Source organism: Vespula vulgaris, chromosome 7 (assembly GCF_905475345.1).
Source record: "Vespula vulgaris chromosome 7, iyVesVulg1.1, whole genome shotgun sequence".
In the NCBI taxonomy this organism is placed as follows: Eukaryota; Metazoa; Arthropoda; class Insecta; order Hymenoptera; family Vespidae; genus Vespula; species Vespula vulgaris.
In genome coordinates this window covers 3887252-3911742 of record NC_066592.1, presented here as the reverse complement: position 1 = coordinate 3911742, position 24491 = coordinate 3887252, and the positions used below count along the sequence as shown (strand labels likewise).

The 24491-nt window shown below is 30.5% G+C and overlaps 4 protein-coding genes across 13 annotated transcripts; 2 read left to right on the top strand and 2 right to left on the bottom strand.

Moving 5' to 3' along the window:
* Nucleotides 1-1725: 1725 nt before the first annotated feature.
* Nucleotides 1726-13723, bottom strand: LOC127065290 (Kv channel-interacting protein 2-like). 3 transcript variants are annotated; one of them, XM_050997414.1, is made up of 5 exons: nt 13430-13723; nt 5027-5254; nt 4871-4941; nt 4577-4795; nt 1726-4489 (listed from the first exon to the last, which is right to left on the bottom strand). In XM_050997414.1, exons 1-5 carry the CDS (start codon nt 13590-13592, stop codon nt 4379-4381), a joined length of 792 nt encoding a protein of 263 aa, XP_050853371.1. In that variant the 5' UTR covers nt 13593-13723; the 3' UTR covers nt 1726-4378. The 3 variants fall into 3 exon arrangements, with proteins under 3 accessions (XP_050853371.1, XP_050853372.1, XP_050853373.1); XM_050997415.1 differs by lacking the exon at nt 13430-13723 and adding an exon at nt 8086-8557; XM_050997416.1 differs by lacking the exon at nt 13430-13723 and adding an exon at nt 7690-8556.
* Nucleotides 9351-13324, top strand: LOC127065287 (uncharacterized). The gene is made up of 4 exons (XM_050997403.1): nt 9351-9623; nt 9822-10049; nt 10586-11828; nt 11952-13324. The coding sequence occupies exons 1-4, from the start codon at nt 9540-9542 to the stop codon at nt 12533-12535; spliced, it is 2139 nt and encodes a 712-aa protein (XP_050853360.1). The 5' UTR covers nt 9351-9539; the 3' UTR covers nt 12536-13324.
* A 720-nt stretch (nt 13724-14443) lies between the features above and the next one.
* LOC127065294 (probable 28S ribosomal protein S26, mitochondrial) lies at nt 14444-16526 on the top strand. The gene is made up of 3 exons (XM_050997421.1): nt 14444-14485; nt 15036-15184; nt 15288-16526. The coding sequence occupies exons 1-3, from the start codon at nt 14459-14461 to the stop codon at nt 15706-15708; spliced, it is 597 nt and encodes a 198-aa protein (XP_050853378.1). The 5' UTR covers nt 14444-14458; the 3' UTR covers nt 15709-16526.
* A 277-nt stretch (nt 16527-16803) lies between these two features.
* Nucleotides 16804-24045, bottom strand: LOC127065288 (mothers against decapentaplegic homolog 4). Of its 8 annotated transcripts, XR_007781995.1 has the most exons (13): nt 23525-24041; nt 23228-23442; nt 22959-23107; nt 22600-22879; nt 22139-22396; nt 21386-21523; nt 20972-21163; nt 20724-20903; nt 20406-20660; nt 20047-20328; nt 19845-19975; nt 19242-19746; nt 16804-19162 (listed from the first exon to the last, which is right to left on the bottom strand). XR_007781995.1 is itself a non-coding variant. In XM_050997406.1 (12 exons), the coding sequence occupies exons 2-12, from the start codon at nt 23292-23294 to the stop codon at nt 19666-19668; spliced, it is 2010 nt and encodes a 669-aa protein (XP_050853363.1). In that variant the 5' UTR covers nt 23295-23442; nt 23525-24042; the 3' UTR covers nt 16804-19665. The 8 variants fall into 8 exon arrangements, 7 of the variants coding, with proteins under 7 accessions (XP_050853363.1, XP_050853361.1, XP_050853366.1 ...); XM_050997406.1 differs by having other exon boundaries at nt 16804-19746; nt 20972-21160; nt 23525-24042; XM_050997404.1 differs by having other exon boundaries at nt 16804-19746.
* Between the last annotated feature and the right edge of the window lie 446 nt (nt 24046-24491).

Here is a 24491-nt window from a genome sequence, read left to right as displayed (position 1 = left end):
GCTTTGAACTGGTTCCAAGGCCCGTTAAAGCCTCAGGGATAGCAGTTAGTTTTTTATTTATATATATCTTTTTTTTATACGCTATCATTGTATACAAACGACGATGAAATTTCATACTGATATACAAGTGTGTGTGTGTGTGTACATACATCACACACACATATCATCAAATCGATTTGGGGCCACTCTCTACTTCGAATATTTCTCATTTCTATCAAGAGATCCAAGAAGGTCTAGATCTTTTAAAGCTTCCGTTACTTCACTACGAATATCACTCGAAAAATCTGCGAAGGCACAGATTACATCTATTATTCGTTCATAAATTTAAGTTTATCGTTGAACGAGTAACATTTTGATATGTAAGAACATCATTCATGAATTTACTACGATCGTTTATTACGTTTTACGTAAGGAATTTATGTTCTTCCACGAGTATGCTAATGATACGTGAATACACTCTCACTATGGTGTACGAATATTTTTCGAGGCATCGTATCTTGAATTATTCTGTCTTATTTTGACAATACTGATATTTGTCGATTACATCGTTAACATCGTTCTTAATAATAAAGTGTTCACTTTTAGTTCCGACACATAAACATTAATCATAATCATACATACATATACTTACTATATTTATCGTCCAAACGGAACTCTTTTTATCATGTCGAATTTCGCCATGATCTGAATAATTTTATAGTTATAATCCTATGTGGTTTAATGAAATAGATCATGTCACATGATTTTTCTACTATAACTGTTTCTATAATGTTTATAATTATACTATTAACATAGTTAATCTTATACGCGTATATAAGATTTAACTTGAAGAATACGGAGCAGGGTCAGATTCGTTTTGGCGCCGTGTTTAGAAAGAGAAAGTTCCGTGTCATAGATCATTACATTTTCAAAGGGCCATCCGTCCTATCTCTTGGATGGCGTCTAACAAATTGTGTTCCATTATTAGAAGAAGTTACATACTATCCAAGTTGAAAACGTTGCGTTTTAAAATTAATTTTCTTCTTTAGACAATTAATTTTTTAATGAATCTATAAAAAATATAATAAATCATCTATAACAAGATATATAGATTAATTATAAATATTATTATAAAATATATAAAAAAGTGAACATATATTATTTTGTTGTATGTATTTGTTAATAATTTTCTTTTATATTTTGTATCTAATTATTTCTTATGAATTTAAAAATTTCTTTATTCTACTGTTTTTGTATGTAATCTGTTTTACCGATACTTAAATCCATAAGATCTATATTATATTAACAAGGATCTATATCTACATTATCGATAGCAACCGATTATAGCGCCTGTGATAGTAATATATGATTTTTTTTTGCTTTTATTATATGTATTACTATTTTTATTACATTTACAAAAATTTCTGTTACATACTAACTCGATTGTAGATTTTTTCTGTTCTATTCTGACTGAGTTATTTCTAACCGGTAAAGTAGAGTTCAACTAAAACTGATTATTATCTGGTTGGTCGGTAAAACAAAAAACTACTTTTACTGATTATTATTGGATATTGGATAATGAATAAATATTAGATAAATCTCTGAAGTATGGGTATATAAGTAGGACTGGATTTTTTTTATAATACTTCTATAATACTTTTTTAAAATATACCGTTTGAAATTATTTATTTCTTTTTTAAATTGCAGGTATGGATAATTAGGAAATGTTAATGAATTATAGAAATATTAATTTTTTATCATATTATATAATATTCTTTTAACATTTGAGCAAAAAGATCAATTTTCAATTATTGCGAATGACAATTATTTGTATATTTATATCTAAAGGCAGAGATTTGGATTTTTTTTAAATGAACATGCACCTTCGTTTGTGATAAACATTTGGGAATACATTAAAATTGCTACGCTATTTTAGAGATTTTTAAGTGTGACCTAAAAGTACGGAAATTTTTAAGATAATATTGCGAACATCGCTTATAGAACTGTTGGAGTCATTGATTTGAACAAACGGACATAGGCTAAGTTTTGTTAGTAAAGTAGATAAGTATATTACAATAGAATAGTTTTTTGCATGGAATGTGTAAGAATTAGAAATTGCATTAATGCATTATTTACATATCATGAGAGGCCTACCAAAAATGTCTTAAATGTTGCAATAAAAATAAATGAAACATTATACGATACTCATGAGATAAATATGCAAAATAATCTTACATATTTTACTATAAGGAAAGCTATTAAAATTGACATATGTATTTAAATACGAATAATTTCATAAAGAATCTCTCATTAGTTCATTCAGCAGAAAAATATGAAAAGTACGTAATATACCCTGCATATCGAATATATCGCATATAGAACTCTTTTTCTTATAAACTTATTTAATGTTTTTCAACATATTTGACGATTGACGTATTATATCGATATCTGCTGTATCCGCGTTATTTCATAAATCGAATGTATTATGCACATTGTTGTAAATTTATTTCACTAAAGAAAAAAACTATCCTTTCTTCGCACCCTTAAATGTCTTAAATGTTGACTGAACAATAACGAAATATTTTTCTCAAGAAGATTTACCTTTTAACAATCATACATATGTATTACCTGATATAAATTTTCTTAATCTTAGTTATAATATTAAACGTTTTTAAATTAAAGCTGCGAAGAAAAGAAATGTTTCATTTATTCTAATGAAATTAATTTTAAACAACACGCTATACATACATCATGTTATCGATATAACTACTAACGTTAATATAATAAACATCGTCATAATATCGATAGATTGTATTTTAAAATCTGTAAGTAAATAAATAAGGTACAGGAGAATCACACGAGGCGTTAGCTCGTTGTAGCTAACGCTTCATTTATTTGGTCGAGACTACCAAGGTACTATACAATATCCATTCATATTGCAAAGTTTAACATGAGACACCCAACGTAATTAGATAGTGATTACGTTAATACGAATTTCATTCGAAATTCATTTGAAACGATTAAGAAATGTAGTCGCATTATGACCATGTCTCCGTTGGGATGTCCCTTCTTTTTTCTTCATTTTATCCTTTAGATAAGACATATATGCCCACTAATAGGTTTATAATTTTGAATAAAATCACTTATTAGTGAGGAATATTTTTTAAAATCCGTTTAAAGATGATCACGGAGAATTTCTCTAAGATTTCATTTTAAAATACGAATGAAGATGTTTCTTTTCTTTTTCTTTTTCATTTTAACGAGCATAACTAGCATTTAAAAGGCCCCAGGAAAAATTGTTGCATCGAAAAAATCTAATTTCCTTTTATTCATTTTGTTGTGGTTTCACCATTATTAATTCCTAAGATTATCTTCGGCGAAATCAGCGCTTTGATATCACGTACTTCCACTTTTGATGTTTTTAATATCAAAATCCGTTCGCGTTTCTCTTCTTTTGTTTTTTTTCATTTTACTTTTTTGAATTTTTCTGTCATGGTTATGCATCGGGACAGCCATTTCAAAGCTTTAAATATAAGTTAAAATTTATGAAAAAGTATAAAAATCGTACGTTTGTAAATCGATGTATAGAAAGCTAAAGAATAAATTACGTCGAACTTGATGAAAATTAGAAAAAGCGTTAAAGATATGTTTCGATTGATTATAATTAATTAAAAAATAAAGAATACGATATATCGATCGATCGATATAATTAAATTAAAGTTTTAAGAAATTCGTCTACCTAAATTTTCATCGATAATCATGAATCGTGGAAGTTACGTTCGAGTAAAATGCAGTTTCTATATATTAATAAAGTTACAAGTGTGTGACACGCTACTTGAAGGATGTCCGCTGAAAGTTTCGATAATGTCGATTATCGTACTCTGACGTGGCACGGTTGAAAGACTGGGTAGGTAGGGTAGGTACATACATATTTACAAACGCGCATGGAAATAGTTTTCATAGTATCGTTTCCAGAAGACGTACCGTTCTATATTTTACCAACGACTATTTTGAAACGTTAAAAATCAATGATTTGATTGCCTTTAAGGTTTTACGACACGATCTTGTTTATACTAGCCATGTTCACTCGAAATATACATTTTTTTTCTACAGGTAATCTTCTATTACATCTTCTATCTATTCTTCATGCATGTTAATAATTAAGTGAAAAATCACTGTTCTTTTTTTTTCTTTTTTTTTTCTTTTTTTTTCATAATATATCGAAATAGTAAGAAAGAAATTCAAAGATACAATATTATCGGAATTTAAGATAGAACGGTCGTCTTCCATAAATGGGACTTATGAAACTCTTTCAGATGTTGTATATTATCGATCGCGGAAGAAAATGAAAAAGCTTTTGATAACTTAATGGAAAAGATATGAAAGTAATGTTAAACTCTCACAAGACTGTGTCAAGAGTATCGAGACTTCGCAATAATTGCTCGTCCTTAGAACACCATTGCACCAATTCCTCGATAGTTACCACGCCGTCCTTGTTCGCATCCATTAGCTAAAATGTATAAATGCCTTATCGTTTCGCATTGTCCCGAAAGAGAAACATAAATCGCGAGTTACACACATTAATTACGTAACTCACGTGGAAGATACGATCGACGTGTTCGCGTGCAGCCAAATGCGGCTCGACTATCTGCGGCTGAGTATAACGACCCAGCATTTCGTAAATGGACCCAACGACGTCCATCATTTCTTCCTTGCTTATCAAACCGTCGCCATCCAAGTCGTATAATCCGAAAACCCACTGTAACTTTTCCTCCACCGAACCTCTAGATACTTTTGATAGAATCGTCAGGAACTCCTACGTATCGATGAATAATAAGTCGAATGATGTTTCTTTTTAAACTTACAATCTACCTATATCGAATAATCTCACCTCGAAACTTATTTTACCGGAATGTTTCCTCTTCATAGTGTTGAACACGTAATGAGCGTACTGGCTAGCATCTACGATCATCGAAGGAAGCAAATAACGTATTTATTGCAAGTCTTATAATTTACATGCACTATCTTGAATATTCGAAATTCTCACCTCCCTGTGGAAAAAATTGTGAGAAGATTTGTTTGAAAGCTTCCTCGTCGACCAATCCGGAAGGACATTCTTGTTTGAATCCACGATAGATCAATTGTATTTCTTTTCTTGAAAATCTCGTGTTAGCTGCTAAGGTTGCCAATTCCTCGGGCTTGTGACGTCCCCCCAAGGTTAAGGTGCCACCTCCAGAACCCCCTAAAACGCCCCCGAGTTCTTCAAGTTCTCCCTCTGTAACGTTGTCAAGGGGGGCTTCACTCTTAATACTGCACCACGTGTAAGAGACGCTCCGATTCTAAGATACCTTCTTGCATTTTATATTTTACTCAGGAGCAAACAGGGTGGGTTCTTCCTCCTCTCATTTTTTTTTTGTTGTTTATTTCTTTTTTATTATCTTTTATTTGTTGTATTACCAGGAGAAAAAAAAGAGAGAGAGAGAGGAGGAAGTAACTTTCTACTTACAAAGTGAGTCATTCTTTACGGTGCAACGAGCAGATTCGTACTGATGGCAGTGTATGCACCGTCTGCCACGTATCTATGCTGCCAAGGATTTCTACCAAAGACAGTGTGATAAAGAGCATCTACTAAAGTATTCGGAGGTAGATAACAACGGGTGCAACGTATTTACAGAGCGAGTCCGTATAGAGTGCGTATTTTCACTCCCCCTTCCGTCCTTACCAATCCCTTATTTATAATCTACCTAATATCAAAACGACACGCCGAACGACATTCTTACGTATCTATTTTCTTGTCTTCGATCTCTTTTGTATCGAAATTCCACTATTATTGTTATTGATAATTTCTATTATTCTGATCGTATCCTTAAAGATGAAAGTGACCACGAATTCGATACAGAGAGATAGAGAAAAGAAAGATAACGATGAACTCCTACGCGTAAGCGTCGTTGCAAATCTAAAGGTTTTCTTTTCTTTCTAAAATCTTTCCTACTAATCTAAGGGGAACTAACTTTTAATTTTTTAAATTCGCGCCGTCGAACAAGCTCGTAATATATCTTTATAATAGAGTTACATCCATATGTAATTTTGCATCATCTTTATCTCCCATTCCATCTTCGTTCTTTATTTATTTAAAACTATTACGAGTTTGGCTCGACGTCATGAAATTTTATAGAACGAAGCAATTACGAGTATTTACATTCGCACAGCATTTGAACTAAAGGTACGATCGAATCTAAAAAGGTACGATCATACACACCACTTTAACAACGAGAATCTACTGACAAAACACTATTTATCTATATTGTCATCTTTCTAAAAGGGGGCATAAAGATAGAGAAAGAGAGAAGAGATAGAGAGAAGGGGATAGAAAGAAGTTCATATTTAGATCCACTACCCTTTAACTCATGTGTCCTAGACACGACGCTATTCGGCACTCTCTACATTCGCATAAGTACGTTCGCCATGCAAGTGTAACATCAATCAATTTTCAGATAATATGTCGACATGCCTTTTCGAACTTCTTATATCACGTTAAGACTACCAACGAAACGACCGAACGAAACGCGTTCAATCGATCTTCCTCGAAGGTCGAATACAACAAAAATGACTCTTAAAGGCTAATCGATTGTGTGTCCATCGTGCCTCTCATCTCGTCCACTTTTCCGAAATAACTCTTTCACGCAATTCACGTTAGCGATACGACGAGATAGGAGCTTTCCAGTTTAACAAGTTTCTTTGATCAATGTCTATTAATTCGACGAACTTTTATATTAATGCGTCTCGTTGAATAAAAGAAACTTAAGTACATATAAACAAATAAAAATAAGAATATCTTAAGTTTTTATTTTGCATGTCATATGCGAGATGATCGAAAAAAAAATAATAATTTTCTTAGGATCAGATGAATAAGAAAGGACCTTGATCTTAATTCGATATGATGGGTTAATATAACAAAAAAGAAAGAACAGGGTGTGAAGAGGAAATATTAAAGTCATGATATACATAACAACAAGTAGGATATTTAAAGAAATATCGAAGGTCTAGCATCAGACTGTGATCACATTAGGGAGACTCGTTTGTGAGGATTTGCCTCTTTATAAGGAGTTAATCAATGAAAAACGTACACGTGTGTGCTTTAAAACGAGAAGAAAAATGAGAGAGAGAGAGAGAGAGAGAGAGAGAGAGAGAGAGAGAGAGAGAGAGAAAGCAAGAGAGAGATAGAGCTCCTGATCCCGGGCATCCGGGGTTACCATGACGACGGGTCAGCTCCTATCCCGTGGCCTGCTCACGTTTTTCATCCCACTTTGGTGATCTTTGTGGGGGATCGTTTTACGATCTAAATAAAAATGTAAATACGAGAGAAATAATGAAAAAATTCGCATGACGTCGGTCGATTCGGCATATCACCTCTACTACAATACTCTACTTCCCCATCTCATTAATATTTCTACCATCGAAAGGGTGGTGTGTTTCTTTTTCTAATTTTCTAAAATTCCTAAGTGATTCAACGAAAGAGGGTAGAAGAAGATAGGTATATAGAGAGAAGATTCTTTGACATTGACTATCAAAGAACTTACATTGTGAATCTAAGTGGGTTTATTAAAGAGAATTAGATATAGAGAGATAGAATTGATATAAGGAGAGAAAAAGGAAGAGAAGAAGAAGAAGATCTAAGATGAGATCTTCTCCGTCGAAGGAGCCTCGCACCTTGGCGCTGCATCTCCATCGACTCTTGGCGCTGACGCACCTCGGCGAATTACGTTTGCAGCTAGTAAGAGCGAACGAGATGAATAAAAAATAAAGGGAGAAAAAGGAACGAAGAAAGAGAGAGAGAGAGAGAGAGAGAGAGAGAGAAAGAGAGAGAGATATATATATATTTATATATAATGAAAAACAGGAAAAGAGGGAAGGAAAATGCGAATGTGGAAAAGTTCGTTTCGTTCGTTCTCTTTTTGCGGGATAAGAAATCCTCACTCCGCGGCTTCTCGAGGACGATCATCAAGGAGGAGAGACATCGTCGAATGTCCTAGCTGCGATCGCGCACCACGCTGATAACGCACCACGGATTACGGACGATCTTGGCCCTGAGATTGGTGAACTTACGTTTCTCGCGGCTCTTACGTGCCTTCATTGGCCGTATCCGGTAGAACGTATGTAGATCGGCGAACCGATCGCTCACCGAAGAGAGAAAGAAAGATAGAGATACGAAGGAAGAGAGAGAAAGAGAGAGAGCGAGACACAGAGAGAGAGAAAGAGACAAATAGATAACGGAGAGCTCCCTCTTCCTCTCTTGTTAAATAATCGATTATCGTCTATATCTTTGATAATGTTTTATCCTCCTCTTCTCTTTTTTTACTCTTTATCTCCTTCTCCTTTCTTTCTTTCTTTCTTTCTTTTGTTCTCTCCTTCCTTTTCACAAACAGGATCGGGAAATTTATCGTTCGCGAATCGTTCGTCGTGGCCAACCCTCTCGTTCGATCGTCCCCCTTCTCACTTGTCTTCTACGGACGCGCGACAACGATGCAACACGTCCGCCCTGTCTTCCTCCACTGATGCCTCTCTCTCTCGATCCGTTCGACGCACGAATACCGGAAAGCGCAGTTCTACCTCTCGCGCAAGTCAGTTTCCGTCTTTCTTTAGCGCCTCGTTCGGCCAACCCAGTATAGGTCAACATATACATTCATATTTGTTTCATATATGTGACAGCATTCATATTTGTTTCATATATGTCACATCGATGACATACCTAACTTTTTCTTTATTTTTTTTATTATTTTTTTTTTTCTTTCAGTTATATCTCGTTCTTTTTACACGTTTTATTCTTGTTTACAGGTAACTTCGTATGTACCTTTTTATCGATAAAATCGATTTATTGATATTTCGAATTTAATAATTCTCTTTCTTATTTTTTTTTTATTTCCTTTTCATTTTTTTTTTTCTTTTTTCAATTCAATAATTCATCAAAGTTTGGTTAATGCTAATATTAACCGCTTGATAAAAGATAAAAATTAAACGGATCTTCTTTATAGCTATCGAATTAATGGTATTTAAAAAACAAATTGATTTACTTAGTTTGTTACGAATATAGGACGCGAATTATTGATAGAAAACGACAATAATCCTAATATTTAGTCTCCTTTAATCGTCCCAGACTCAATCAATAAAATAATGAAATTTTTCTTTTGGTTCTTATTGAATATCGGAAAATAAAACTTAAAATATATTTTCCTTCGTAACGAACTGCAGTAAACATAAAATACAACGATATATATTATATCACTATTCGAGGAACTCTCTCAATCAACAATACAAACGAAGAAATTTTAAATCGCGCTTTCGTCTTGTAAACCATGGAAGAAATCGTGAGAGATACGACACGCTAAATAAGTATGAGTACTTTCTTCTAAGATAGGAAATCGAAAATTTTCGAGAGAATTGATGCGCGTTTTCCGGTAGCAGACGATTCTTACTAACTATTTGTGTACCTGTTACATCCGTAATCCGTAGAAGATCGCGCGGTTACATGGCTAAAATCTCTCGAGTCCCGGTATTTGAAAATGAACGGCAACGATATCTCAAGATTGTCATACAAGGAATTGCAAGCATTGGCTGTGAAATATCGGGTGCCAGGCAACATAAAGGTAATAAGATTATTTTCGACCGATCTCGTACTTTATCTTGATTTTCTAATACCAAATAAGAGGGAAGAAGCTTTTCTTCTCGATATCGATGAGTTTTTTCGCGACGTTTGAACAAGACCGGTGTGATATTCGATCTTCGATAATTTTCTTGTGACATTAAATCGAGCTTCGAACGATCAACCGATCGTTTATCCACAGAAAGAGCTGCTTATTAAAATATTAAGGGCCGCAAGAAGCAGAGACAATGGCGAAGTCGACAGATTGTTGAGCGATTTAAAACAGACGCGGAAGAAGAGAACGCGGAAGATCAAGGCCGAAAAACTTGGTATAACCTCCACACCGATACAAAGTCCAGATAACGTCATGGCTGAAGATTATTATCATTCGCAACAACAGCAACAGCAACAACGATCGCCTTATCAATGGGTGAGATTATATCTCTTTCCTTCTCTTTCTCTTTCTTTATACCTTCTTTTCATTCTCCCTGTCGTTTTTTTTCTTAAGTGCGCTCGAGTCACGGTCTATCTTTCAACCCTTTGCTCAATCGATTATATTACGTCGTGATCCTAACGCGATCGATGTTTTTATCGATCAAGAATATCCCGCCACTTAAAAGCGATCTTCATATATTCTTCCATTTACCATCGATCGTTCTTCGTGATCCATATACATTCACGTACAAAATAATAAATTCTTTTCTATCCAAATATTTATTTATTCATTTTTGCGAGATATTACTTAGAATGTTTCTATATTGTGTATTTTTATTTATTCATAAAATGTATACTTTTATATAAAATAAAAATGTAATTTTCATATATATAATGTTATTATATGCATATTATACATATGCATATAATACAAAAAAAAAATTAGTAAATTTTTAATGATCCTTTAAATATATTAAATATTTATATTTTTAATTATTTGTTCTATAATTGTCTGTGTTACGTTTTTATTAGGTAGGTGCAGAAGAAGAAATTGTTAGCAGAGAGGATGACAAGATTCCACATTATGAAGAATTTAGACAATTTTTGTTACGGAAAATACAAAGAGAATTTCAAACATATAATACACCTCATAATCCACAACACGAATCGACAATTGTGGATCTAAGAACTACGGCAAGTAGTTCTACTGCACATTCCTTTCCTGTAGATATAGTTAATTGTTCTAAGCCTAATTTGATAGGTATTAATGAATCAAACTCTTGCATATATCCTTTAACTAATCATATACAGTATCATCACTTACAAAAAGATTCAAGTAAAAGTACATGTGGATCAATACTTCTTAAAAAGATGTTACAAGCTCCGGTTGGTACAAATTTAGGAGAACTTGCAGCACCAGTTTTTGGAGATTATAGAGTTTGGCCAGTAGAACAATATCATTCAGAAAATATATTAGATAATTCTGATACGTTAACAGCAGAATCAGTGGACAATGATAATGAAGATAATCTTGTAATCAATACAGATTGTTATGGAGTTTTAAATAATGTTAGGGATGAATATCTTTTACATGATACAAATTTTGTTAAAAATGTACAAGATATCGATCAGATGTCTAATGTACTAACCGATCAGAATAGTAATCAATACCATTGCAATTATGCAAATAATGATTTAAAACAAAATTATCAAACTTGGACTATTACAAATGTTATGGATTCTATAGATGAAAGCTATATAGATACAGATATAAGTACTTCAAAAGTACTTCATGCTATTTATCTTGATAATCCAGTAACAAATGCAAATAATGGAAATACAAATTATCGATATCATATTAGTGAAAATGTTTATAATGATAATCCAACAGTACTTAATATTGATTCATCTGAAGATCCTTTGTATTATTCTCCAACTATAATGTCCAATGTACAGTCAACTTCTACAGATCAAGCATACTTGGAAAATCATAATAAATATATAGGTGAAACAAGAGAATATTTTCAGATGACTGGTTCTACAGGTAGTATAAATTTCACATCAGATGTACCTGCACTTAATCAAACATTACCTAACAACATTCCATGCAATTCTGAAGTTACGTATCAGTATTCTAATTTGCATGACAATCATCAATCATATGTTACAATGTCTCAAAGTTTTGAATCACGACAATCCAATGATCTTGTAACATCGCAAGATATGAATATATGTAAAGATTCTGTAACAGAGAGAGTACAGTCATGCTCTGATGGTAGGTATGCATTATTTAATAAATCTTAAATAATTTTATAAAAAATATTGAAATATCAAACAATTTAGTTATACGTTATTTTTAGATGAAATATTAAATAACATAAATTTCACACATTTTTAGGAATGTTAGATCCATTTTGGCCAAAGTGGTCCCACAAAAAGTTATCAGACAATAATCTTGAAAATATTTTGAATTTTAATATATCAAAAAGAATAGACTATACAAAAATAGATCAAACATCTTGTATATATTGTTATACTGCGCCGATAGTTACACATAAAGCCGTACTGCCAACCGATGTTTGCTCTCAACAGATAAAGTTAGTCGCAGAACAGAGACATCACTCTTTCTCGCCTTACTGGCTTCTTTACAATGATAGCTCTGCCGGTATGCGCATGGCTAATATACAAAGTAACGCCGATGAATGTAGCGGAGAACAAGTATGGATGATTCGCGCTACATCGATGTCTAATAACAACAATTCGAATATCAAAGATTCTATAGATGAAAGCGAAGATTCGATAAATGATGTTTGGATGAATGATTACTCGAAATATCGAATGCCTTTACAAAAGGACATAAACAGTTGCGAAGTTATAAACGCAGAAGTTTCAGAAAGTTTATTTTCTACCATACACACAGAATCCAATTTAAAAAGCGAAACTATTTCTACGAGTCAAATGCAAGAGGATATAACCTATTGAATTATTTATATATAGTGATATTTGTGCCAGTGGTACATTGAATTGTATTATTAGTACTAAAGAAAATATAATTTTTCACTCTTTAGATCGATTTCTTACAGAATTTCATAACGAATACGATATATTATCTCGTTAGAAAATTCTGCGTTATCCGTTTATTTACTGAAATAACGAAAAAGTTATTTTTAAAACATCCACAAAACTAAATTGAATGTACTACCTCCGTTGATAAACAAATGAAGAAATGAAAAGACTGAAATAATATGATACGTTTAATATACTTTAGGAACAAATTTAAATACATTATATATATATATATATATATATATATATATATAATTACTTACTATATATATATATCTTATTGCATATATACAGATATTGAAATAAAAAAAAAACTATAAAGATAAGACAAATGTATACACGTTAAATGGTGAGATAATTAATTTATATCGTGAAAATAAATAATGTTTAGTTCTTACGATTACAGGTAACAGTTTAAAATTGTTATCTCGTTATTGTAATCATGAATTATTAATAATTAATACCAAAGGTATTGTATGTGTTATAACGGTATTGCAAGTATAAAACACGTTAAAATACCGCAATATCGTGTCATATATATATATATGTGTGTATATGTATATATACATCGTACAAACCAGTATAGTGTGATAATCTAAATGACATTTAAAATGATCGAGAAAGCAAACGTACCTGCGAGGATACCCACGATTTATGAACCAAATGTATCTCGTTATATTTTTGTTGAAATAAAATCAAATATATTTACCATTCGAAATGACTATGCATTTGATGAATTTTTTATCAAAATTCATGGATACATATAAAAACTTTTGAAAAAAAAAAAAACTAAACCGTTTTACGACTCACCCGAAATGCCTTCCGCTTGAAATTGAGACCGGATGTAATTTAAAACTCTTACTGGTACAGATTCTCTTCTTCTACTTTTGTAGCCTACCAACTCTGTTTCTTTATTTCGCGATGTACTTTGTTTCTCAGAAGATCTTCCCGGGGTCACAGTAACACTATACATCTTTTCGTCATTAAATTATCTATTCGTTAATCTATTTAGCGAGAGACATTAAATTTATTTAATGAAAATTCATTTAATGTGAATCTTCAGTCGATTACCCGTCGTTTCTCGTTTAAATTATTCCAAAATATACGCATATATAAGAGTTTGTTAAAAGCGTTAAATTTATCAACGCGTGAGAAAGACGCACTCACTGGAATAAGGTCTCAGTCTCAACTGCGTTAGGGAAAAAAAAGCAACGCTGGATATATACCAAAGAGCCCTGGCGCATTCGCGCTCTGAATTTAATGAGGTCCTCAAAACGCGGAGCCTAATTATTTCACTCACGGTTATGTGCAATTCTTCTTACACGTACATACGTACATGCATATATAGATATTTATACAGGTATGTACGACTTTCAATAGCATGTACCAAAAAAAACGGATATTGCTTAAATGTATATATGTACATACGCGCTATGTTTTGAAATTTGGCGCTATAACACGATGCAACTACTGTGATATTTATTACAGATTATTTTATTTTTATAGTAATTATAATAAAAAATTATATTTTAATTAAATATTTAACATTTCTATTTTTTTTGTAGCTTGTATTTTTTAATGAATATTTAATAAAAATAGAAAAAAATTTTCATTTACTTATCTTTTAATTATATAATAGAACGCAACCCTAAAGTGTTGCAATGTAACTATGTGTACTAAATGTATGTGCATGCATACATAAGAAACAAATGAACAGTCGATTTCATATGAAAAAATAAACGGAAGAGAATAACCAAATTGTTAAAATAAAAATGTTAAAAATGATAAATTTATCATTATATTAAATAGTTATATATTTATTTTAAGTATAGTCATGTTATGTGTATTAGCATAAATTATATATTCGTATGTATGCATCTTTAATGTCGTTACTCCATCACATAGATAATCAAATGTTACTTCATAGCTTCATCTAGATACAGAGTAGATCACTGACTTATTCCTAACCTCAAATATGTGTATTAAAGATCAAGCTTTCATTCAATAGTTCACATTTAATAAGTGAAATATTTATTACTAATAAAACAAAATAAGGTATCTACACAATGAGTTATTGTGTTATATAAAATTAATTATATACCCTAAAGATTATACGTTCCATAAATATATGTTTCCAATTACTTTTAATTTAAAATTAACTAAATTGAATGTAATGTTCGGATTGTTTATTATTTTTAATTTCGTATTTTTAAATCTAAATTTTTTTATTATCGTGATAAGTAAATCTTGTAGTAGTCAATATATAGCATATGTAGAATAAAAATATCTCTATTTCATGCGTAGGTAATTTATAACAATTATGTTACGAACAAAACAGATAAGTGGCATTTGTTCGTTAACACTGGGTAATTTTGTAAAATGCGAACGGTTTGAGCTAAATATAATTTATACACAGTGTATTCGATGGAAAAGGAAACCGATTTGGTTACCAACTGCGAAGAGCAAGGTATTCAGAGTACCTCAAAGGCCAAAAATACCTACAGAAGAATATATAGAACTTAAAAGATTAAATAATAATTACAGAACAGTTATGAAATCACTTATGTAAGTTATGCATTTGCAAATATGAGAGGAAAAGGATCATATATCTATATATATATATATATATATTATTTTGGATATAATAGAAATAATGATTTATTTTTAGGCAACATTTTGAAAACGAGTTTAAGAAGAGTCAAGTCAAATTTGATGAAATAACTGTAAATAAAATAGCAGATGAGGATTTCATACAATCTAATTTAATAAATGATAAATGGAACATGCAAATAGCCAAAATTAGAGAAGTCAGATTGGCAAAAGAAAAAGAAGAAAGAAAAGAAACTATATTAAAAAAGTTATTAGAAAAAGAGGAAAGAGATAAACAAAGGGAACAAAAAATTGAAGAGCATGTTAAAAAACTTAAGGAAGAAGTACCTACTTTTATAACGGCTGCAAATATAGATAAAGCGATTGAGGAAGCATTAATAAATATTGTGAATCATGAATATGCTATTGATTTAAAAGGAAACATTTACACTGATAGTAAGGAAACAAGTGTAAACAGTAATAATATTGTGAGCCCATAAATAAATTAAAATTAGTTCGTAGAATTCCATTGTTTTTTCATGTATTAATGTAAAATGAATATATTTCACTTTATCTTGATTATTGTATCTCATTTTACTTTCGGATTAAAATATACATGAATCAAGAAAGTGTTTGTAATTTTTGGAATATGTTTATTTAAAATGACCATGTATATACCATAACAAAAAATCTCTTATAAACATATTCATTTAAATTCTATGAATCTATGTCTTAAGACCATATTATTGATACTCTGCACACAATGCTTTCTAGTTGCAATAACCATACATTTTCAATAGTAATAATTTGTGTTCAACACAAATGCAGTAATATAATTATAACAATTAAATAATATATTATTATTATATGCTCGTATCCATAAATATGTATGAATAATTAATAAGCAAAATAATTTTTAAATGTTTGCATGTAATGATTATCACAAACGTGTTATATTTTTCCTGATTTTTTATCTATTTCATGCATATCATTTTCTCAAGTTTTTATATGATATTCTGTATCAAATTAGATTATAATATAAAAACATGAATTAAATGTAATTCTGTCTGCGTAGTTTATTGTGAAGTAACAGCAAAAAATTACATCTATACTCTCTTTATATTTTGTTTATATATAATAGCATACTGTAATTATATTATTAGAATATCTTTGGTATAGAAACAAATAATCATAACATATTGTTAAAAAAAAATCTTTTCTGTATATCAAAAAATATTTGAAAGATTATCTCTAAGTATACAAAAAAATACGTGTAAGAAAAACTCATAAATACAGATACAATCTAGCAAAAAATGAACTCTAATATACTAACATACTTTTATATTTATTGTATATATTCTACTGCTTAAGAATAAGTCTTCAATCTCAGAATTATCAATGAACATAATGTCAAATTGTAAAAAATATAATCGTTTATGTTATGATAAAAATAAATATAAAAGAATAACTGCATTTGATGAATTTAAAAATATTTTTCATTATTCTCTTATAATAAGAAAAAATTTGCTATTAAAGGTGACATTTAATAGATTGATCATGATTTATCTTGATAAAAAATGAAGAAAATAGCCATATAAAAGAACCTATAGTATATTATATCTCACATAAGCTTTTGCATTTAAAAATGCTACATATATTTGTGTTCGTATAAACAAATATGTTTATATGATATTAATATCGCAAAATATGTGGTATATATAAATACCAGTCTGTCTTATATCTTACCACTATTAATCCTTAAAGAATAATGTAAATTTCTATGGTATAATTTACTTTTATCTATAAACTACAATATGTCTGACATAAGAAAGGGCTATTGCACTTTGATACCAGTTCCAAAATATGTTAAAAACTTGGATTCAGGGAAAGGTATCTTTACTTTAAAAATTATGCTCATTGTTCAAAATATTTTCTTGTAAAGTTGTTCTGAAGTTGCTATTAAAGTTAATATATCAATGTTAATTAAGCCATGTATGATTGACATCTTCATTCATAAGTATTAAAATTAGCTAACTTATTTGGTTTGCTTTAATGTGCATTGCAAAGATCTGATTGGATTTCAATCTTTATTGGTATTTTTTCATTTAATGCGCATTAGTTAAGCATACTGAAGTACCATAATTAGATTTCATTTCATTCATATTTTATGCACTTTTGTTTAAAAATATAGAATTTGTAGAAAATTCTAAATCTTATCTCTGCTTTTATTTCTGTGTATAATATGTATGAAAATGATGGCACATGTATTCTTAATACGAAATTGGCAATAGATATACTTAAAAAATCTGCTGACTTTAGGTGCACGATATATATCCCTCATTTAGCCTTGGTCAAATAACAAAGAAAACGCTTTCATATCTTAGCAATGATTTACAGTTTTTATCAAATTTTAACTTATTTGGTAACATTATTTGCCGTTAATTCACTTGTTAACAATATATATGTACTTTTTTATTTGTAGTTCACCCATTTCTTAAATCACATTTGCTTAGTGATATTAATATTTCTACTTTTAAAATACAACATTATATATAATAAAAAGGGTTATATATTTTGCACTTATACACAAAAAGAAGCAATGTATAATAACTTCATGCTTACTTTGGCGAATGATAGCTCAGTTTGACTATCAACATATAATGTCCAATGGACAAAATATTATACAAAAAGAACAAGTATTTATTAAACAATGACACCTTAATTGTTTAATGAAGAAATATAAGGTTAATGTGTAAAAGTAAACAGTCAAATAATCTCTACTCATTTACAACAAAAAAGAAAGAACTCAGCATACCTTTATAAAGCCAAAATACAGAATATAAGTGATAAAAACAAGCCATAAACTCTTTTGCAATAAATCAGAATAAGTATATGTAATATATATGTATATATGTTTTTATGTATATATATATATATTGGTATAAAATTTGGTCAACTTCATCCTATTTGACAATACTACCATGTATTAAAATATTTTGTACGAATATATATAATAATAAAATGGCTGATAAGTGGTATGTATAATTACACGACTATTACTTTATGATAGCAGCAATATCGATGCTTGTTTAAAATGATTAAATGTACTATTACAATAATTAAATTTGCTCAAAATCAAAGATGAAACATTTACAGACTTTTTAGCAATTTCTACAGTTATTCAACATTCATATGTAGACTTAAATATGTCTCACAATAATACATACAACAAAATAAAAGTAATAATAATAGTAATAATAATAGTAATGGTAGTAATAGTATTAATAATAATAGTACTAACAAGAATGATAATAATAACAATGATAAAAATTAATAAACCCTTCAATTATTAAAGCATAATTGTTGATGAGCATTAATATATAAAAACACTGTTACTAATAATTATAATGAAAATATTTATATAATAATTTTTTGGTTTTATACTATAAAACAGATGATTTTATAGAGGAATATTCTAATGGCACAATACCAAATTAGTGTAAAACATTAATGATTTAAAATAGCTTCCAGGTAACATGTAATAACTTAATGAGAGCTCTTCTATAATATGCTTATTATCATCATGTTTATTATTGACAATTCAGTCATATGATTTAATCAAATATGTCACATATTTAAGTAATATTTTAGTATTGATATTACCTATTTATAGTGTATAGTTTGTACGATCGATGATTATTATATCAATTCTATGTCTCAAGGCTATCATCTGACAGGATTTTGTACGGTAGTGCACCCCTAGAATAAATCTCTGTTATGCACTCAAATGTCATCATTTCTCTTCTTTCAAATGATATATTACAAATGTTAAGTTCCTTGTAATGTAGCAGGTTTTAACATATTTCAAACTATATTAAATGATAAATCTCATAGAATGAGATCGACTATTTCTTTTGAACGTATTACACTTTTTTTTTCATGCGTTTAGTCAAGCTGAAACAACTGCTTTTTGTAAATAATTTCAGCTTTTAATCAGAGACCAAATGTCTAATAAAATAGATTTTTATCCTACCTCTTTCTTTTCTTCTGCAGATGTATTTCGTCACAGTAAAAAATAATTTTTTGATAAAAAAAAATAATGTCTCCTTTGTTTAACTTTTGTACATTGCTGATAGTACAAGGCCGTGGCACACATTTTATTCTATATGATATACCATATATGTAAACTGTTGAGACGAATTTTAATTGGTACTTCAAACTCAATTTTTTTCCTTCAATATTTTGGTTCAATAAAATTCATATGGTAGAATTATCATGTTTTTGTGAATGCTTTCCATATTTTAATTTCATTCACTCGATTTTCATAAATTAAATCAATTTAAAATCTTAAGAATGTGTTACATATTAAACGTCCTTCTACATATATAATGCACATTTTGCACATTACGTTTCTAACATTATGACCTTTTTTCTTCTTTATCGAAATATATGTAAGATTATTCAATACCACGTGGACCATCTATTGGCATAGTATGTAACACTTCATCTAACAATTGTAGAGCTCTGTGTAAATGTACCTAAGAAGAATACAATAAATCTTTTATATTATGTATTCGTTATTATAATACATCAGATACTTTTTATATGCTAATATTGTAAATAATACTTTTTATACCTCAATCCAACATGGAGTTTCCTTTATGCTTTGTCTTGGGTAATCAGGACCCCATCCTTTCACGAAACTTAAACGTAATATGCAAAGCCGCCGAAGATCATCCACTCCAATACCTGCGGCTGCACTTAAACCTATAAAAGGTTTTTTTATAGTAATAGATTTTTAGATAAAGTATGAATTACACATATGCTATGATACAAACTTTTAGTTATAGGTGCTCCATGTGTAAGATGACCAGCAACAGCAGCTGCTTGTGCAGCAGCAGCAGCTTGAGCTGTAGCTGCCTGTCCTCTCATTTGTTTATGACACTGACGCAAATCAAACACCTTAATATATGCAGAAGGATATATCTTATGTACTGCATCTCCAGGTGCTCGACCAGCTTCTCTGTCTAAATAGTAAGACTGTACAAAAACGCTATGCTCGCTTTGGCATCTTAACCACACATCTCCTTCGCCTCTTAAATCTAGCACTACTCCTTTTCCTAAAGAAGGATTAATATAAATGTTTATAAAAAAAGGTCGTTTTATTGAATATTTCATATTTAAATTTAATTTATACCTATGTGAAGACGTGCTCTTTCACTTTGTTCTGTTCTATGCACATTACTTAATGCTCCTAAACAGAATCTGTTACCACCACTTGGGTCTACATAACCGTCAACTGTTACAGTTGGACAACCACTGCTTACTTTAAAAGTTTCTCCTACTTGTGTATCTAGTTCAAAATAACCAACAGAACACCAATATTCAGGTGCTGGTTGTGTAGACAATAATCCACCAATATTTCCACCAACATCTCCTCCATGACCAGTCCCTATTTAATCAAAAATATATTAAAAGAAAGGATTATTTAACATAATAGTAAATATAAACTTACAGTAAGATGTGGCATGAAGATGTCTATGATCTGGAGGTTGCATACTTTGTGTGTAAGTAAGTGTATTAGCTCCTGTCCATTGTGGAGCTCCAGAATTATATGGATTTGTCGCTGTGCCAACAGTAAATCCATTTGCATGATGAAGATGTACAGGTGACACAGGAGAATTTTGACCTTCACCTGAAATAATGTTATACAAATTATTCATTTCAGGGTATTATTATAAACTAGTAAAATAAAAAATATACCTAAAGAAGCTGCTAAAGCATCAACGCTTGTTGGTGGTTGATTAATATCTTGAGGTGGTGTAGTAGTTCCATAGAACGTATCTGTCGATTGTCCTTGGGGAGGACTCAAAATCTGAGTACTGCTGCTTCCACTGCCTGCATTCAATGACTGCTGCTGGCTACCTACGGTGTGACTCATTGGATGTACTACTGCTGTAAAATCAAATGTGACTCATACACAATACACAATACAGATGAGCTAATATCATATTCGAAAGTTCACAGAGTTTTACCCAGTGCTTCTGAAAGTATTAATTTGATAAAAAATTCTGCCATGTATAGTAAAATATTGAGTTGATTTTTATACAATGCAAAAGCTGATTAATAAAAATAAAATACAATAAAAGCATAAAAAGCTCTTTATCATATACGTACGATGATGTATGTTATGTGTTGAAGAGTGATGAGGTGTAGGGATCCAAGTTTGCCTAGGGCAATTATTGTCGTCCAATTTAGTGTGGGGGTTACCACTATTCCCTCCCCCACTACTGCCAAATATACCCTCACCATTAGCTGTGCAACAACAACAAAAGAAAAAGAAAATAATAAAGCCAAAATGAAATGTAAAACTGCAACATAATATAATATACTTTAAAGCAATAATTATATACTAAAAAAAAAAAAAAAAGAATAGAATAATAGCATATTTATTATTGCACAATAGCAGAGCTTGCAGTAAATATTTTGTGCTATGAAAAATAGTAATTTTATATTTATTGAAACATGCCCCATACTTAACACATTAATGATGCTTATTAAAAACATTTTTTTCCATATAAATACAAAACATTAAATGTAAAAACAAATATTTATAAACGACCAATATTTATATAATAAAAAATATTTTAATTGCTTATACACACATATAAATGAATCTTATTATTAAAAATATTATAATTGCATCTCATGGAGCATTTTATTTCATTTTTACATATCTCTTCACTCGTATTGCTATATTCTTGTATACATACCATTTACATAAGCCAGTACTATTCAAACCCATGAAATTTTTATATAATAGGTATAATATATATTGATATATGAGAAAGATCAACTATATTTAGTTAGATAGCACTGGCACAAAGATACAAGAAAATTAACAGCTATGTGTAAAAATGTTTTACTTACTTGGATTAGGTGGAGCTAAACCTGGTATAAAACCTTGTTGTGGTTGCGGGGTATTATTTGCTGTAGGAGGTTGTGTGGGTGGATGATGTTGTATTGTTTGATTCATTTCACCATCAACATCCATAGCTGCTCCTATTGCTCCAGCTGCTGCAGCTCCTCCACCCCCAACGGTATATTCATCTTTCACCAATCTGCTCCCTGGTCCTACACCTACTCCTGATTGCAGTGTCAGTCCAGACAGGTCTGTAAAGAACGGGTCTGTGCGGGGGAAACCAACCCATTCCATCATACACCAAGGCCACAATAATAAATCATTTACACTTATGGTGCTACAACTGAGTTCACAAAAGCTTTTCAAGCAAATAACGTAAAAAATATAAACAACTATAATAATTACGGTGTGTGAATGCAACTTTAAAAAGATTAAGTATAGATGGACACAATAAATAGAGATAACATACCTATGCCAGGTGAAACAACTCTTTCATAGTGATAAGGATTCACGCATACAGAATCACATTTTAAGTCAAAAGCAAATTGACAATATTTGACATGTTTTAATTCATTTTTATGTAAATCTGGCCATCTCCAGATCCGTGCATAAATGACATGTGGGAAACCCTTACGTCCAGCAACTTGCAACCTGCCATCGAGTGTTCTTTGTATAGTAACACATTTGCTAGGATGTGCTCCATTTGTAGTAATTGCTGTTATTAAGCTATCTAACTCATCTCTCTTTTCCTATAGATACAATATAGATTATTATCACAGAAAATAAATATTATAAATTTAATAATATTCCATTTAAAAGTATAATTACTTTAAGCTTTTTCACCAATGATTCTATAGCACGTTTACTGAATCCTTCACTTTCCCCACCTTGACGATGACACATTAAAGAATGTACAATACTTAAGCATGCATCTGCGCTTGTTGGAGCGCTAGATGTAATTCCAGTCATTTCTCTAACTACAAAGAAGAACAAATATACATATAAATATTTATATTAAAATATATAAATAAATAATAATTATAAATAAAAGTTTGTAAAGAAAACTAAAAAAGATAAATACAAATTTTAGTACTCACGCTCTGGATTAGGTTGCATTGGGGGCGAGGGATAAAGGTGACCTCCCCCGCCCGCCAATCCAACCATCTCTGTAAAAGCCGTGGTGGATATTGTACCACCGCTTAAATGCAACACTTAAATTTGTTTCTAGATACAAAGTAATTTTTTTTTGTAATTTTACCATCTAGCAACAATATTTAATCTTTGACTGATTATGTACTGATATATAATCTATCTGGAAAAGAAATACTTTTAATGATGAAAAAATTATTTCCTTGATATTGATATACATGAGCATGAACAAACAATAATCATACCTTTTCCCAAACAAAAGTCGACTCAACGAAATAGTTTCAAGACAGTAATACTCTTGTATACCAAAGTCTTCGTATATTAACAATCGTAAGTATATGCGAACTTCTTTAATCTTTTATTAATAACACGAATTGTTATAGCATCAAGTTTATTACGCCTTTCTCAGTTGTATATTTGTAAAATTAGAAAGATAGATAAACATTTTTTTGATTTTGGTTTAATGTTACACTTTAACGGAGGTTAGCATGTTATATTGTGCACTTACGAACTGGCAGTTTACAATTTGAAAAGCTTCTCTCTACGAAACTTATAGTTTAAATATATATGTATCTCGCAACAGTCGTGCTAGCTTTATATAAGTTTTAAATACGAATAAATAACGATTGTCGTCAATACGAACACTCCGACACTTCGACAAGACTCTACTAGGTAAAAATCAGGGTGTCCAAGCTTTATGGAACCTTAACACTGATCTCTATATGCTTGTTACAGATTTGTCACCGTAGCATATGACGGAAGTGGATATATAACCGTCATCTTGATACGCCAATTTTGTTCGCGCCAAATTTAAAAAATTCTATATTTAACTTTTCTATTTGACTTTTATATAAATAATCAAATATTAATTTTTCTTAGATTATGTACTTTTCAATATATAACAAACGATGTAAAATATGTATCATGTAATTAGATTATTCTTAAACAAACACTAGCTTTATTTTCAACCGTTAAACCATAAATCAAATCCAAGAAAAATGTTTAGAAAGAAAACGCTAGTAACAGCAGACAATAAAAAAAAGTAAAGCCTAGTAAGATGGCGGAAGTTTAACTTCCGTCAAATAATTGTGATGATATATTATTTTACAATTTTTATATCCTAAGAGAGCGTTGAACTCTACAATTAGTAATTGATAACAAAAGAGGTTCTATTAAATATGTACAATAAAGCAAATTTAATATATCAGTATT